The sequence below is a fragment of the Musca vetustissima genome, unplaced genomic scaffold (genome assembly GCF_032173495.1).
Source record: "Musca vetustissima isolate MV318-11 ecotype Yass unplaced genomic scaffold, APGP_CSIRO_Mvet_v1 utg30172, whole genome shotgun sequence".
Lineage (NCBI taxonomy): Eukaryota > Metazoa > Arthropoda > Insecta > Diptera > Muscidae > Musca > Musca vetustissima.
The window spans coordinates 300-16521 of NW_026889283.1; the positions used below are offsets into that span (position 1 = coordinate 300).

General features: G+C 33.0%; 1 protein-coding gene across 1 annotated transcript in view; it reads right to left on the bottom strand.

The window, feature by feature from the left end:
- Positions 1-257: 257 nt before the first annotated feature.
- LOC133336970 (rho GTPase-activating protein Graf-like) overlaps positions 258-16222 on the bottom strand; it is a gene marked incomplete at its 3' end in the record, with an annotated part of 126590 nt that continues 110625 nt past the window's right edge. Inside the window, exons 2-3 of the mRNA XM_061545228.1 lie at positions 508-665; positions 258-431 (exon numbers count right to left, since the gene is read on the bottom strand). Of these exons, the coding sequence (XP_061401212.1) occupies positions 258-431; positions 508-665 (332 nt within the window). The remainder of the gene's footprint in view (positions 432-507; positions 666-16222) is intronic.

Consider the following 16222-nt stretch of genomic DNA (forward strand, 5'->3'; position numbering starts at 1 on the left):
ACATTACAAAAATTTCCAAGCCTCAGACCGTGAGCTCCATTTTGTCGTATTTGTGCTATTAAATCGTACACTAAAATAAATCTATACCTATTAACTCTAAAATTTTATGATCAACTATTCTTAAAAATATAAAAATATGTTTTCCAAACAAAGATTATTTATTCTACCCCCTTTTAGATTTGTTGGAACTTTGTTAGAAAAGGGATATTATCTCCATTTCGTTAACATAGGCCTTTTAATTTTTTTGTCGCACTTACCTCTTGTATTGTATTTTCTGGCTTTTTTGTTGACATATTTAGGAAACGTTCCTGTGATTGGCAGAATTTCTCTGTTTTCTTATCGAACTTTTTCTTGTTCTCCTTGACGCCGCCGATTTGTTTTTTACGAAAATCCTCCAGAGGTTCAATGATATGTTCATCGGCTAATGTCAACTGCAAACAAGAAGAAGAAAAAAGAAAACAACCCATAAACATTTTTAATATTTCCCAATTTCGGCAAACAACTTACCATTTTCTCCCGTTCATCCTCTATCATACTGATAATATCACCAAATTGCTTTAGACTCTCACAGATGACCAATTCATCATCGGTTTGGGCCGTGCCGATGCACTCGAAATTGAATTCTTTTAATGAATATGCCAGCTGTTTCATGCGATTGGATAAGACTGTAATAAAAAAGTTGGGAAGAGGTGGGAGGAGAAGAAGAGAGAGAAAAATAAACATTAAATTAATGATTTTTGTTTTCAAGTTTTGTTGTATGACCAATTGGCCAAACATAACAATAACAACAATAATGGCAACGTCAATGGTCATATCTGTCCCAACAATCATTTTAAAATATGTCATAAATGCTGTCAGACTGTCGACATTCAATTACTACACATGGTAATTAGCATAATGTTGTATCGTATATGCCTGCTGGTGGTATTTATGCATATAAGTGTGTAATAAATAATTGTATTAAGTAATATTGTAAAAAAAAAAACAAAAAATTAACATTCCAACGCTGTAATTGTTGCAGTCCGAGTATTTTTTTATATTTTACATATTTTGTTGTTGTTAAGTGTAACGCTTAAACTAATTGAAAAATTATGTTAGGCAATAAATATTCAAACGGTTTCGAAATCATTTTGGAACAGCTGTTTTTATTTGTCTTTAAAAATAATTTACAGTTATGTTTCGAATATCGACATCTTATATAGGGCTTGTATAAACGATCGGAAATATTTAGAATAAATTCGAAAATCAGGATCCACTCTTTATCGTTCTTTATTATGGAAAATACTTCAGAAGTACCCGACACTTTCTCATAACTTACAATTTATATTTTTAGGGTTTATAGATATAAGGTTTTCTGAGCAAGAATCCGGTAAAAGTGTAAAAGGACTGTGAAAATATACGAGAACCAATTTCTTATCTGTGAGGACTCTATCTGAAATCTTATGAAGGAAATTTTTATAGAATATTTGGAGGTCAAAAAATCTTGTATTGTGGTATTTAGAAAAGAGGATGAAAAATAACCACAAGTACTCCAGATAGAAGGAATATATATTTTACAAATGTATTATAAATATCATGCAATATCCGCCAACAAAGATAAACCCTTTTGTTCATGAATTTAATAGTTGCCACTAATAAATTGCACCATAATTCAAAAACTTGACGAATTTTTGCTTCTGGGCTCTTTATAGCCTAGCCAATGGTTTTTGATCCAATAATAAATGTTCCACCCCAAGACTATGAGTACCTTTTTGTTGCATAGTGTTATTTACCACCCTTCTTGGAAAAATAGAAACCTTATGTCAGGTCCTAAAGTACAAATGTGCATTTTGTATGTCCTTACAGTCGCAGATCAATCTTAAAACCGATCGACCGTGTTTTAGATGGAAAATATACAAAAAATTGTAATTTTTAGGCTCCTTTCTTACCAGAAGCTCCTGGTAAGAAAGGACAGACAATACCAAACTACATTCAATTTATGAGAAACTTCGATTTCTATATGAAAAATTGGGTTGTGGCGATATATGGGGATATGTGCACGTGGATCCATATTGGATCCAGTTTACGAGAATTTTTATGTGTAAGATATATTAAAATACCAAGATTTTAAAGAAAATTCTGTTAAAAATTATAAACTTCTTAAGCCGCTCTTAATTTGGACAGTACACTTATTGTGACAAATATTGCATTCTGTTTGGGAGTGGATCTTCTATCGATATAGAATTTTAAGTATATATTAAAAAGAGGTGTTTATCTTTGGGGCAACTAGAATACTCAGTTCTATTCATATGAAATGTGCAAAATTTTCAAAATATTGGGATGTAACAAAAGGGATGGGAAGAAAAGACCCAACTTTAAACCTGATGGTCAACATTTTGAACATTTGTGGGAGTGAACCGATGAGTCCCATATTTACGCTTGGTCTGGGCTTGGTACAAATATTACCATGACAAAATTTGAATCAAATCGTATATTAATTTGTCTAAATACCAAATGTACAATTTTGACGGGAGATACCAGAAGACGTAGATCGATAGACAGTCTACAAACTTGATCAAAGTTCGAAAGGAATATAATGATGTTCAAATTTTGGAATTTTTGCATATTTACTAGCAAACAATATTTGATATTGTTGCGATGGCACGCTCATCCCCTACTTATGCTGACAAGGTCGATCATTTGGTCTCCGACCAAGATCCACCAAAATGTATTCCCGACAAGCATTATAACAATTTCCGCAAATCCAATCGCCAGAAACCACCGGCTTCGGATAACAAAACTAGAATGTGATAATTATTTTCTGGACACAAGGGGTCTGAGGTGATCAATTTGGAGACGGCAAAGTATATTTTTATACATAAATAATTACTTTTTTGAAATTTTTAATTTTTTAATTTTTTACTCTAGTATATATTTATATATTATTTTATATTTTTAGATTTGTATTAGAAACATTGAGAGTGAATTTACCTACATTCTTTCAAGCTTCCAATTCCATTCAAATTTTATTTTCATACCATTAATATCAAATTGGCATATAAAAGCCCCACAGTTTACAACCCATTGTGCAGAGTTAGTCATTATTTTTTTATTCAATCAAATTAAACGAAACGAAAATAAAATAAAAACAACTAATTAATTTACGATATGATAGGTAATTTAACGATAAATGTCTTGCCACAAGAGATGAGCGTAAAATATGCAATTGAATATTATTACTTGGTGGTCGTAAAAATAAACAATAACAACATAAATGCCATTAACTAGAAATAAAAACACAAACAATAATTAATTTGCCAAACTCTTTCCTTTGTCGAGGGAAGGGCGAATGACGAGAAATTGTTTAGAAATTCCACAAAACAAACCCCAATTTGAATAGAACAAGCGGCACAGAAGAAAAACAATAAACCCCTACAGCAAAAGAGTTGCAAAGTCAATGACATAATAAACTTCAATTTTTATGAATTTCCAAATAAAATAAAAACAAACAACTACATGTTTAAATTCTACACAGTAGATGGATAAGGGCAGCATAAAGTCCATCCATATATCTATCTCTTCATAAGTGAAACGAGAAGCGAGAATCTATTACTCAGTATCTAAATTGCGATCATAACAGTGTGAGATCACAACTGTGTTTTCAGTGGACTATATTGAGGTGTGGCTCAAATTGGTTTGCCACAAAGAGGGTAGAATTATTTAAATTAGTTAGATAATGGTATTTGGATTTGGAATTTTAAAAGTGTTCCAATAGATGATTATTACTTTTATAAGTTTGTGGATCCGGATTCCGGTTATTGACGTATTTGACATAATGATATATATTTATGGTAATCTACGATGTATGCTAAATTTATTAGATTTCGTAGGTATAAGGTTTTCTCTGTAAGGGTAAGGTAAACGCGGAAATTGACGATGAAGGCATACAAATTCCGATTTCTTGTCTTTGAGGACCCTATCTAAAATTCTATGAGCGCAATTTTTGTAGTATATTAGGATGGCAAATAAACTCCTATTGTGGTATTTAGTTTACGGTTAAAAAAATAATGACGAAAAGTATACAGAAGGGCTCGAAATCATACAAATACCTTGCATTACGCCATAACTTAAAAACTTTACCTATAGCGAATTTGTCCCTCTGCGTTCTTAATATACTCGTCTAGAGCTTTGTTGCAAGAGCGTCAATTCGAATAAAGCAGTTGGCCGATCAATTGATAGAATGACTTGTCGTACCGTCCTGTTGAAACCACATGTATGTTGACAGACCCATTGAACTGAAAACATAATTTTTATACCCTTCTCCATGAGCTGGATATTAAATGTTCTTAAAATCGATTGAAACTTTTGTAAGTGGCTATGCCATGGAAATTGCTGCCAGGAGAAAACGAAATACTACAGACACTCAGGTTGGATAATATGGGGGCTCAGGTGAATATTTTGAGGTGTTTCAAAATGAATGGTTCCATAATCATGGCCCCCATTTATTTAAAAGCCCTAATAGAAAGTGTACGTCGCTTCAAAGACACCATCGCACTTTATTCTTGTGTCAGCTTTATCGTCTGAGGTTGCGAACCAAGATCCTTACACAAACTTCGCCATTATGTGGTCTGGACGCTGCCAAATTCTTGAGAACGCCCTGGAGTTGATGATTTTCTCCGGACGCCTGAACAGAAGTGATTTTCTCCGGACGCCTGAACATTACGACCAAATGTCGGAGTTTCGAATTTATCCGAAACAAACAGAAGTTGTTCGTATGAGTATTTGACCATAATAAAAATGTTAAATTTATAGAATAACTTTAGTGTAAGGATGCGTTCGCAAATAAATTCAATATTGTCAAATCCCTATTTGAAACTCCTATGTCTTCATCGTAACTCAACAAATGTTATGCTGACCAAACTTTGCAGAAATCCCTCGATTTTTACACTTCAATACAACATACGAGGAAACAATTGTATCAAATCTTCAATTAAACAAAAAAAAAAAAAAAAAGACCGCAGAAATACAAATAATAAAGACAACCTTACAGCAATTAAAATACAAAAACAAAAAAAACAATATCTTAATTCTTTTGAGAGAACAGAACATGAAATAGAAGAAGAACATGAACAATTTGGTCCGTTTTTTCTTTTATTATTTTCATTTCAATTACATAAAAGCTGAACTGAAAAAATATGATGTACGTCGTCATTTAGACAGCAAGCTAAATTTAACAAAAAATAAAAAAATGAGAAAAAACAAGACAGCGATGATGACTTATCAACGTTCGAAAAACAGAAAACGAAGAAATGAAAAACAGAACAAACAAAAGAAGCCAAACTTTAAATGGAAGCTGGGTAACCCACCATTAACAGCAGCAGAACATCATGTGAATTTGAGAGTGTATGTGTGTATGATGTATAGTCATCGTTTTTAGCTCTGCTGACCCAATTCCATCGTTTTGATTTTTGTTGTTAAATTTTTTTCTTAATTTGGGCTTCGAAATATTTGTTTGTTAGTTTCGCTTGAGTTGAGTTTTTGACTTTTTATTGTCACGTTTTTACAAGAGATTCTCCGGTGTAGGAAGATTTTGTTAAACTTGGGGATATGAGAGTAAAATTAACAATTTGAAATCTTTTGATATACTTTTTGATATTGTCGGAGGAGCTCTATAAAATGTTGGACATAATGTCGTATTTTATATACGAATATAAAAGGAGGGATTAAATAAGTTTATCTCCTATCTAAAGCGAAATACTCAGAAATATTGGCATAGGGACCATATTCGTGTAAAACAAGCATTTACATGAATACAAAAATTAAATCAACTATAATTTCTTCAAGAAATAATTTTTTTCCAACACCAACCATTGATTTTTCCCAACACAAAAAATGAGGCATTTTCTTTTGCCTCACCCTGTCTCACAATTGCATTTCGACATTAAGAATTTCTCGGTTATTTGTGTTCAATGTATCAGAGAATTAGTATAGCGCCACTATTTCCATTCAAATCATTAAAATTAGTTCAAGCACGTCGTCTGCCTTTCTTTGCATTTCTAATCAATGTTTTGTGTTCAGAATCGACATTCAAAGTTCTAAACCTGAATAAAAATTCCCATTCGACAGATTTGTTTGCCAGCTAAATTTAATATTTTTTCAAAAAAGCTTCTGTTTACGTTTGACTTTGTCAAAGCGAAAGTTCACCACTACTATGACAAAATCGCTAAGAATCAAAACAAGCGAGCGAAGAATCAAAACAAGCGAGCATACTGCAGCCAGCTAGGCATTCAGCTAGCATCGTTGAGCTAATTAAAAGCCAGACATTTGAATGCCTGTCTCCTCAGCACCCAAATAAGGTATGATGAGAATGGAGATGGAATTGAATGCCAAAACTTGTGATGATGATAAGGTTGCTCGCTCACAATCCCCCGTCCAAGGCATCACCACCACCCAAGACAAAACAACAACACAAACATCACGAATAGTAGTTTGTGGGTTGCTGCTACTTGGTTGTTGATTCAATAGAACAAACGCTCTCTCCTTAATTGACGTTTGTGTCGGAGATTAATTTTGATTGATTAGAGCAGCTCTTTAATCGCGAGGAATGAATTTGTTTTGGGGCCAAACTAATACACTGTCGTTTTGGGGAATATTTTAAAATGTTAGATGCTGGCAACTGATATTGAGATGGAGAGTATTCTATTGAGGTAAACACCAAAGGCAATCCAAATTGAATTTCGGTATTTAGAAATGGTAGATATTTGTCTAGGTAAACATCATTAGCTGTGGGTAATGGGTAAACATGAATATGCTCATGATCCGTGCCATCATCATGGTAAATAACAAAGCTTTAGGGTAATTTGGCGCTTAGGTGTGCTAATTAAAGAGATTAGAAATTGATAAAAGATTTTAATGGAGGGGTAGAGTGGCATAATAAGCAACACTTGGCAGATATTAAATCTTAAAAATTTATTTGTTATTTTTCTACATTAAAATAAATAAGACGTAATAAAATTATTTTTTGTTTTATTTTCAAGTAATTACTTTACTCATTACTACGTATGTATTTATGGCCTCTATCAGATGAGGTGGAATGTATATTGAATATTGCCATTCCTTTTGCAGTATCTTGGAATAGTCATCAGAGACCCTATAGAGTATATACATATAAGTCGTTAATTTTGAATGTGGTTTAAGTCATTTTTTTTATTGAATTATTTAGAGGTTTTTGTTTGATTTGTTTCAAAAATAATGTTTATTGGTATTAATTTTGTCTGTTGCTTTGAGCCCCTAAACATGATAGAAAATATATCGTAATATGTTTTGTAAACTTTTCTAGAAAACCAAGTTTTGTGTCAGAACCTAAAATGGAAACCCTTTCGAAGTAAACCACTCATATATTTTGAGAGCAGAATAAAATTCTATGTCGACAAGACGTCCGCCTGTTGAAATCACAATAGTATTTAGAATAGAAAAATTGTACATACATTTTTGTTCATAAGGATGTTTGGTATTAAAATTGCATATATCGGCCCAATTTGACTATACATGTTGTATTTTTGATCATCCTTGGGCTAAAAAAATATCCGCAACAAAAATTATCAATATTTGTCCAAGTTGTAATAGCCCCCAAATAACGCTTTTGGTTCCTCCCGCACAAAATGATCAACATTTTGTTAAAAATACATTTGAAATATCATAAAAAATTGCACAGTCTAATATTCTGCTCATTCCCCCACAGATGATCTACATTTTGAAAACTTGTAAATATCTTATAATGCGAACGGAGTATTAGATTTTATACTCAGATCTGCACATCGTCATATGCTATCTAATGAGGGTCTTAATTAATAAACGGGAACCTCTATAGGCATTCATGAGAATGTTATTATAGTAGTTTGGAGAAGACCAGAATGGATATCATATAGGCGACCTGATTATAATCATTATAGATGTCTAAAATGGAATCTGCACATCTCAATACCTTTGAACCTCCCCTTCTGGAACGTGACCCAAATGCTTAAACATTTTAAACCTAGATCGATTTCGACCTCTTCCGAAACGCCTTTGGTATAGCCACCATGTAATGACTGCATACACGATTACAAGAGAACTTTATTGATAGTAACGGCCTGTTGTTATTGTTTATTTGGATCAGGGAATGTGTTTAGTTAGACGAAAAGCAATAAAAAAGTAATTCTTTATAGGAAGGAATTATTTATAGAAGAAAATAATTATTATTTCTACTGAGTTTGTAAAATTGAAGGTCATCTTTTTTCAAATGTTTTGTAATAAAGTAACGGTAACATTAATAAATCTGAGGGGACTCACCTTTATAAATGGCTAAAATCTTAAAAATGGCTAAATCTTTATAGATGGGCAAAGGTATTATTTAACTTTTATAACCAATTCATTTAAACATTTTTCCGATAATCAGTTTTCCTTAAAAAACATATATATTTTCCGCTCTACCAACGTTAGATCACAACTTTTGCTATGTAAGCATGCTGCGTATACGTTATGTAATTACTCATACGTTCGCTAGCTACATTTTTGAAAAGAAAAACCACTCCCATCACAAAAGTTATTTGCCTATTGAGACTAATTTGAGATAATTTGTAAAACGTGTGTTATACATCAGGCCAATTAACTCATTCAGTATAAAATTCTATGCTAAACAAAAATCACACCTAGGTCAATAAAAAATAAAATAAACACTAATACTATGTCAATGCCTTCCGCAAAAGGGCTTGGAAAGAAATCAAAGCAAAGACACACATACAAATACATACACACACACTTTTAAATAACTTGAAATTTAAATTGTTTAAAAATTAACCTTCAATTAAATGGAATAAACAAAACCAAAATTGAACAAAATTACAAATTAATTGTAAAATATTGTGGAAGGGAGGGAGAGTGGGGGGCTTCATTGTTTTTGCTCTTGTTAATTTTTTTTTTTTTGTTTTTTTGCTGTTTATAACAAACAATTAGGCAACAGCTACAATGTAAATGTGAATTATATGAAGCGAAACACAACAACAGATAGGCAAAACTGGATGGGCAGACGGACAGACAGACACATCGACGAAAAACAAACAGACAGATAAACGCAAATTGAGTGTAAAGAAAAATTGCACGCTGTGCAGGGCAGGGTAAACAAATTAGACAGATAAATGGCGAGTGAAAAAAATACAACAACAACCAACAAAATAAATAACAAATTACAAAAACAAAACGAAAAAAAAAAACACAAAACTAACTTCTATATTTAGTAGTGAACGTTGAGATTTTTCATTGTTATTGTTGTTTTATATGTTTATTTTCTCTAAATAATTGTAAATTAATTTAATGATTTCGACCTTGGCTATGGAAGCTTTTACAAGTTTAGAACTACAATAAGAATAAATGAATGAGTGAATGAATGAGCGTGTGGACGTTTCTTAATTTTTTTTTAGATTTAAAAAAATGCAATGTATTTAAAATGTATGTTTTTTGGCTTTTAAAAATAACTATGTTGTATATTCGACTCAAGACTAAGCACATTTTTAAAAAAATGTGTGTCAATTGAAAATATGCTGAATATTTTTCAAAGTAGTTAGATACGATCAAATAATACCTTACAGTATTGGAAAAATGTAGAAAATACCAATGTGAGCATTTCTAGATCTAAAGAGGAGTATTTTTGAGGTCTGATTAATAATTTTTAGATACGATACGGAAAGAGCCATTACAGTGGTATTCTTTATTCAAGAAGACTCATATGGATTTTTTTTGTAAATTAATTGAAGGCGTATTTATATACTACAAAGGAATTAGTCATATGCTTTGAAGAACAACGTTGACTTAAAGTGAAAAGGCAATAAGTCCACTTTTTCTAGAAATTTAGATTTTGATCCAATAAGTAAAAATATATCGATTTAATAAAAAATCTACAATTATCTCATTTGTTGTTTTGTATTGATAAGTAAAGTCCAATTTATTGCCTTTGAATTTTCAGTGTTTATAGACGAGCAGATGAGAGTCTTAATTGAAATCTCTACAGGCATGCATGAGAATGTTATTATAGAAGTTTGGAGGATAACAGTCGTCTGAATGGAGTCTTTCGGGAACCTTTAAAGAATACCAGAATTGAGACCTTATAGGTGACCTGATTGTAATCATTGTAGATGTCTAAAATAGAATCTGTACTGATAACTGAAGGATTACTTAACTGACAACCAGTTGGGGATCTTTATAAATGACCAAAATAGAACATTTATAGACCATCATAGAATATTTATAGTTACTATGGACGACTGAAGGAAGTCCTTCCAGATGGGCGAAGGTAAACTTTAGCGGTTACCAGAAAGAAATCAGATGAAGAATTTTTTATAACCTCTGCCTTATGGTTAATGAGGATATATAACCTCATCTTATCGAAATATTGGTCCAAAGCCCATGTTTCTTTTGACGAAATTTGTTTCAGACAATTTGGAGTCGATTTACAATTATCCGTCTGTCTTTCTGGACGGCTGGTGCGCACCATAACTCTCGAAAGGAACAATCGATTTCATCCCAACTTTGCACATCGTAATATTTCTTCGAAACTTAGTTCAAATTGGAAGATGGAGAATATCGGTTCACTTTCTGTTACCTCCCCCACAAAATTGTCAACACTGTACAAAAATAATTTTATTATATTATGCGAACTGACCATTCCATTTGAACTATACTTTGTACAACAAAGCCTAGATCAAGTCTAAAGATGGGATCCATTGGTCTACTCTTTTTGATGCCTCCTCCACAAAGGGTCAATATTTTATAAACTTGTAAATTTAATTTGAAGAGAATAATAAAACCTGTGTTTAATTCCGAAGACCTCCGCAAACCACAGACTGAGGCTATATATCTGTCGGCAGCACTGACTGATACATTTTTTTACATGAAGGGAATTGTTGTGTGTTGTCTTATAATGTCTCCTCTGTATCCAAACTCAGGAAGATATCAACCTGTATGGGCTGCATCATTAGGAAATTTGGAAGTTAGTAGGCTTAGCTGGGCATCGACGTGTCGTGAGGTCCTAGTCCACATGTTGAGCATGTGTTAGGTATCGAGTCATCACTTTGTCCCAAAATGAATTGAGGAGGTTGCACCAAATTGTTATTAGCTGTGCTAAGACTACTAGTTTATGTCTACGCAGTTGATTCTCTTCTGCTCCTGATGATATTGCACTGTAGGAATGCTATTCAGACCAGCCAGATAGACCTGTTAATAGATAACGAAGATCTTTCTTGATGTGCCTGCCCATAATTGGCAATATTGGTGTCAAAAGCAGACATCCACATTTAAGTTCTCAGGTCTGAAGGTAATAGACGACCTGAAGTTAGTCTTTGTAGACTATTTATAAATATCAAAATGTTCATCTGAGTTTTAAAAAAATGGATCTTTTTAGGAGAAGATGAGAGGAGAAAAATTTATAACTTTTATACAACAGCCTCCTTTTATAAATTAGCCATATTATTCAGCCATTAATTTTATTCCGCTTGCCTGGAATATCCACACTAACCTAAAGAGGGCGTTTTATCAATGTCATCTTGCATATCAATAAACTTTTTTTTTTTTTTTTTGAAAAATTATTATTTTCCATTTTATTTTGGCTCTTATTCCTTTTTTATTGCTGCTGCCGCTGTTGTTGCACAATATGGAAATGCTGATAATGATGATTACGACGAAAGCGACGATTGTGAAAAGTACGATGACGTCGTCGTCGTTGTGATTTATCACAATTTAACCTACATTTTTGCATTATGTGATTGATACAATAATGATGATGACGATGACATGCCATATATAGTGACAGTTGGATGAATGAACAGCACCGAACATGTCCATATGCGCCTTCATATGCATTTTAACGAACGAACAATCAGAATGTGTTCGACTGTCAGTCGAAAAGTCTAAACTAAACCAAAAAAATTAAACTGATGTTCGAATTAAATGCTGATAACTTTTTTTGGGTTTTGGAGAGAAATTTTTGACATTTGACAAATTGTTGACAGATTTCATTGTATGAAAAACAAAAAAATATGTGTATCACATAACGGACACAACGAAAACTAAAAGCTGGAATTAAAAAAGCATCTACAATGAAAAACATGTGCATCATTATTGTTTTGTATCGACTTTAAAAGTAGGCAAGTTGTAAGCGTGACCCAAAAAATAAGTTACAACCAACAATGTTTTTTGTTATCGAACATGACGGACGGACAGGCATGGCGTCTGTTTGCATGTTTATTGTAAATTAAATTGATAATAATTTACAAAACCAAAAAACTTTATATTAATAAACAGTATGTTGTTCTGAAAAGACCAGGCCGATTGAAATAAAAACAAAATTATGAATTGTAAATGAAACAAATTGCTATTAAAGTACGATATTAATTTAAATAATAAATTAGAGAAAAAATATATATGGAATGTGACCCAATATAGTATTTTTTTATGGACTATATGAAAGGGGTTGTATATTAATCATACCACTTCGATCGCGGCCGACGTATTTATAGATATCCTTTGTATGGTGCATTTCAAAGCAAGAAAGAAGTCTTTAAATGGCGTTACAGATCATCGAGAGTTTGTAATTATAGGAGAAAAGATGGAACGATTTATTAGGATCAAGTTGAGAGACATTTTAGACGACCTTTCTAATTGACCATAATTAGGTATTTACAAAGGATCGAGATTTTGTATTTATAGTAGCCAAGATGAGAGCTTTTATAGTCCATAAGAAGATTTTTGTTGTTGTAGCAACTTAAATACAAGAAGGGAATTGTTGAGTCTTATACGATGTTCCTCTGTATATAAATTCTGGAAGTTTGCAACCTGTACGTCCTGCGTCCATAGGGAATTCGGAAGAGTAGTAGTTAGCTGGTGTAGTCCTAGTCCACATGCTGAGCATGTGTTAAGTATCGAGCCATCACTTTATGCCCAATATGAATTGTGGCAGTAGCCTCATACTGTTCTTAAATTGTACGAAGTTGATTCTTCTCTGCTACTGACAAACATAATTATCACTAGAAAGACGGGAATTTTGTATATACCTATATTGCCTAAAATCGGTCAAAATGACTTCATTCTGAAAAATTTTTTATTGTGTAAAGAAATTTTTTTAAACTATTTTTTTAATATTTGTTACATTATTTACAATCATACAAAACGTTTTTATTATTTGTTTTCGGTGGTAGGGCTCTCGGGTTTCCCCTTTTGAAAAATAAGAGCGCGGACAAAACTTTCGAAAAAAGAGGAAGACTTTACTCTAAGAGTGAAATCGACTGGAAATATAAAATTAATTTTTCCCGATTTGTGTGTTCGTATGTGTTTCTAGAGTAGCAAACGGGTTTCGATGTTGTTGTACCGATCTGGTCATATAAGAAATTTACTTTATACAGTAATAAAAGTAGTTTGATTATTTAATATTTCAAAAAGGTCAAAATGACCGCTTTTAGGCTATTTAGGTATAGCACATGCGAATACGGGGAATGAAAGAGGGGAGGAAGCAGCTACTATGATTAATAAACGTAGTTCTATGTGGTAGAAAAAGTCACCAAATTTTAAAAAGCTGAGTCATAATATACACAATTGTTTTTGTACTTGAAATTTAAAAACCGTCAAAATGACTGCTCTCGGCAATCTAGTGTTATATCGGTATGGACGATCTGAAGGTACAGAATGAAGTCTTATAAAACGACTCGAAGACGAACAGAAATAAACATTAAATAACTGGACGCCAATGAAATCTGTCTAATATAGAGCACTAAAGGGGCTGGTTATAAATAAAAACGGAGAATTTCAATCTGTATACGAGGGGCTGCTATAATATTGTTTCCTTATGTGCGAGAATAAGTCATTCGACTAAAATCGAATTTTTTCCTTACATGGAAGAATAAGAGAAGTCATTGGAAGCCAAGGCAGGATGACCAACAAGCCCACATTTCGGCCCGTCAAATAGTTCCTTGTTTGAGTTGATGTATTAGACTTCGTAATGTCATTGTTCGCTTTTCGAAGTGTTGCTCAGAATTGATCTACAACGCCGCTTAAGCAGAACAGTCGCCACATGACCAGTTGTTGTTGTTGGCCAAACACAGGCTACCATTTGCTTCGGTTCTCCCACAAATAACTTTTATTGGACCACCTTCGTCTTCGAAGAACCACAAAAGTCGATTGATTTCGGGATAAAACGCATAGATGTATGATTGGTCACCTATGGGGTAATTATAAACACCACTTGAAGCACCGCGATAGTGTGTTTTTTTAATTTTCTTACCACCAACCGACTTGTGCCTTTTGTTGAGTGTTTGTCAAATTGTGCGATATTCAACAAGAACAACCGTTTTTCTGGTCTCTGTAAACAACGCAAGACATGTTCGTACGTCAAACCGCACTTAGTATATATATATATATATATATACATGTCAAACAATCCGATGAAAAATTCAGATATTGCAAGTATTACCTAACATAGATATATACATAGAAGCTCTCGTAAATGTATGACGGCAACTCTGACAGATACCTTCTAACAAGTTCCTATAAAAAACGTGAAGGAGGCTTTGTGGGCGCCTAAAAGTAAATGCCTATGTCAGGCGACTGGACTTGACTTAGGATTAACTCATGTTAATTCCTACATCGAATCTTCCAAGGTGATCACCTCATAAATAATTCATTTTTTCAGCGTTTGTCCAACCCTTAGGTGATGTGGTGTATAAAAGGTATTAAGGTGAAAGTTTTAAATTAACTGTATTTTTTATTCTGTTCGATTACAAATAATTCTTGGTCCTAAGAATGCGTTTTGCAAGGCCTCACAAAATTAAATGTTAGCATTATGGTTGTGGTACCTCCTCCTTTTCCTTAGTGCGTTTCCAAGTCGTTTCAAATGTTCAAAGTTTTACATCAAATCAAAAAATATCCAAAATGAAATTGCAAATTGTTTTCTTTTGCGAAATGAACAAAAAAACATGCCAACAATATAACAATTTGTAAAACATTGTACAACAACGATAAGCAAAAAAATCGAAATTCAGTAAGAAAAAAAACGACTTTCATACAAATGTTGCAAACAAAAAATGTGGCAACAAGCGCACGCATGGTTCCGTAAATGTACGCAGCAACATGAAAACAGCGTATGTTAGCAACGTCAGCAACATATGATGGAGCCTGCCAGTCACCTCCCAATTACAACCCCGAACAACAACTAAGCATTTATTTAGCCTTCCATTCATCCGTCCGTCCATACATCCAAACAAACGGTCGATCGATACCGAAGAACCATGTATCAACATTCCCAAAAAGCAGGCGATGGAAATACATTTTTTCTCCCGTTGTTGTGGTTGTTGTTTACATCTTCTTGAAGAGAAACAAAATACGCCCCAAATTGCAGTAAATGATGATGCTGATGTTGTTGTTACTGTCGTCATTGTTGTTGTTGCATTGATGCTATCAGTATGCATTATTTAATCCAGTGGGACGTTGCATGTTCTGTTGCTTTTATTTTGGGATTTTTTGCCTTACATTGAATGACTGTCTGTCTGTTGGTTTGCCAGGCTGCCTGTTCACTGTAAATTCAGTTCACATCAATGCTTTATCATTTTTTGTTGTTGTTGTTGTGTTTATGTTACCCACTTTTTTCCAGCCATTATTTTCCATGGCTCTTAGTATGCTCGTATTTTTGTTATGTTCTACATGGGACTGATATTTACTAAAACTTTATGATAAATTTCATAAATATATGCTTTTATCTGAAACACATATGCGTGATGACCAAGCACCACTCTGTTTCTCTCCTCCTCCCTACATTCATGACAAATTTCAATTGTCCACTATGGGAATTTAAAGTGAAATGTTTTTTGTGTTTTCTTTTTCTGAATGCGGGCTACGCGAGCTATTCTTTGTGTTCATAAATTTATCTCACTTTTCCTTGTTATTGATATTCGTATTCTTTTGGAGTGTGTCTTTCTTTTGTATGGCGGATCTTCCTTTCATCGAGAGTGGCTGAATACCGCACTGCTATTTGTTTTGTCAATGAAAAATTACTCAATTAATCTTTTCAAAGAACAAAACTCCAATTAAAGTTACATTACGACGAAACGTAAATAAATATTTTTGTAGGCATTTTGAATTTGAGAAAAAAAAATGATCATGGAATTAAGTTCTTTTGAAAATTGAATTAAATTATTAAATATAAATTATCGCGATACAAATAAAG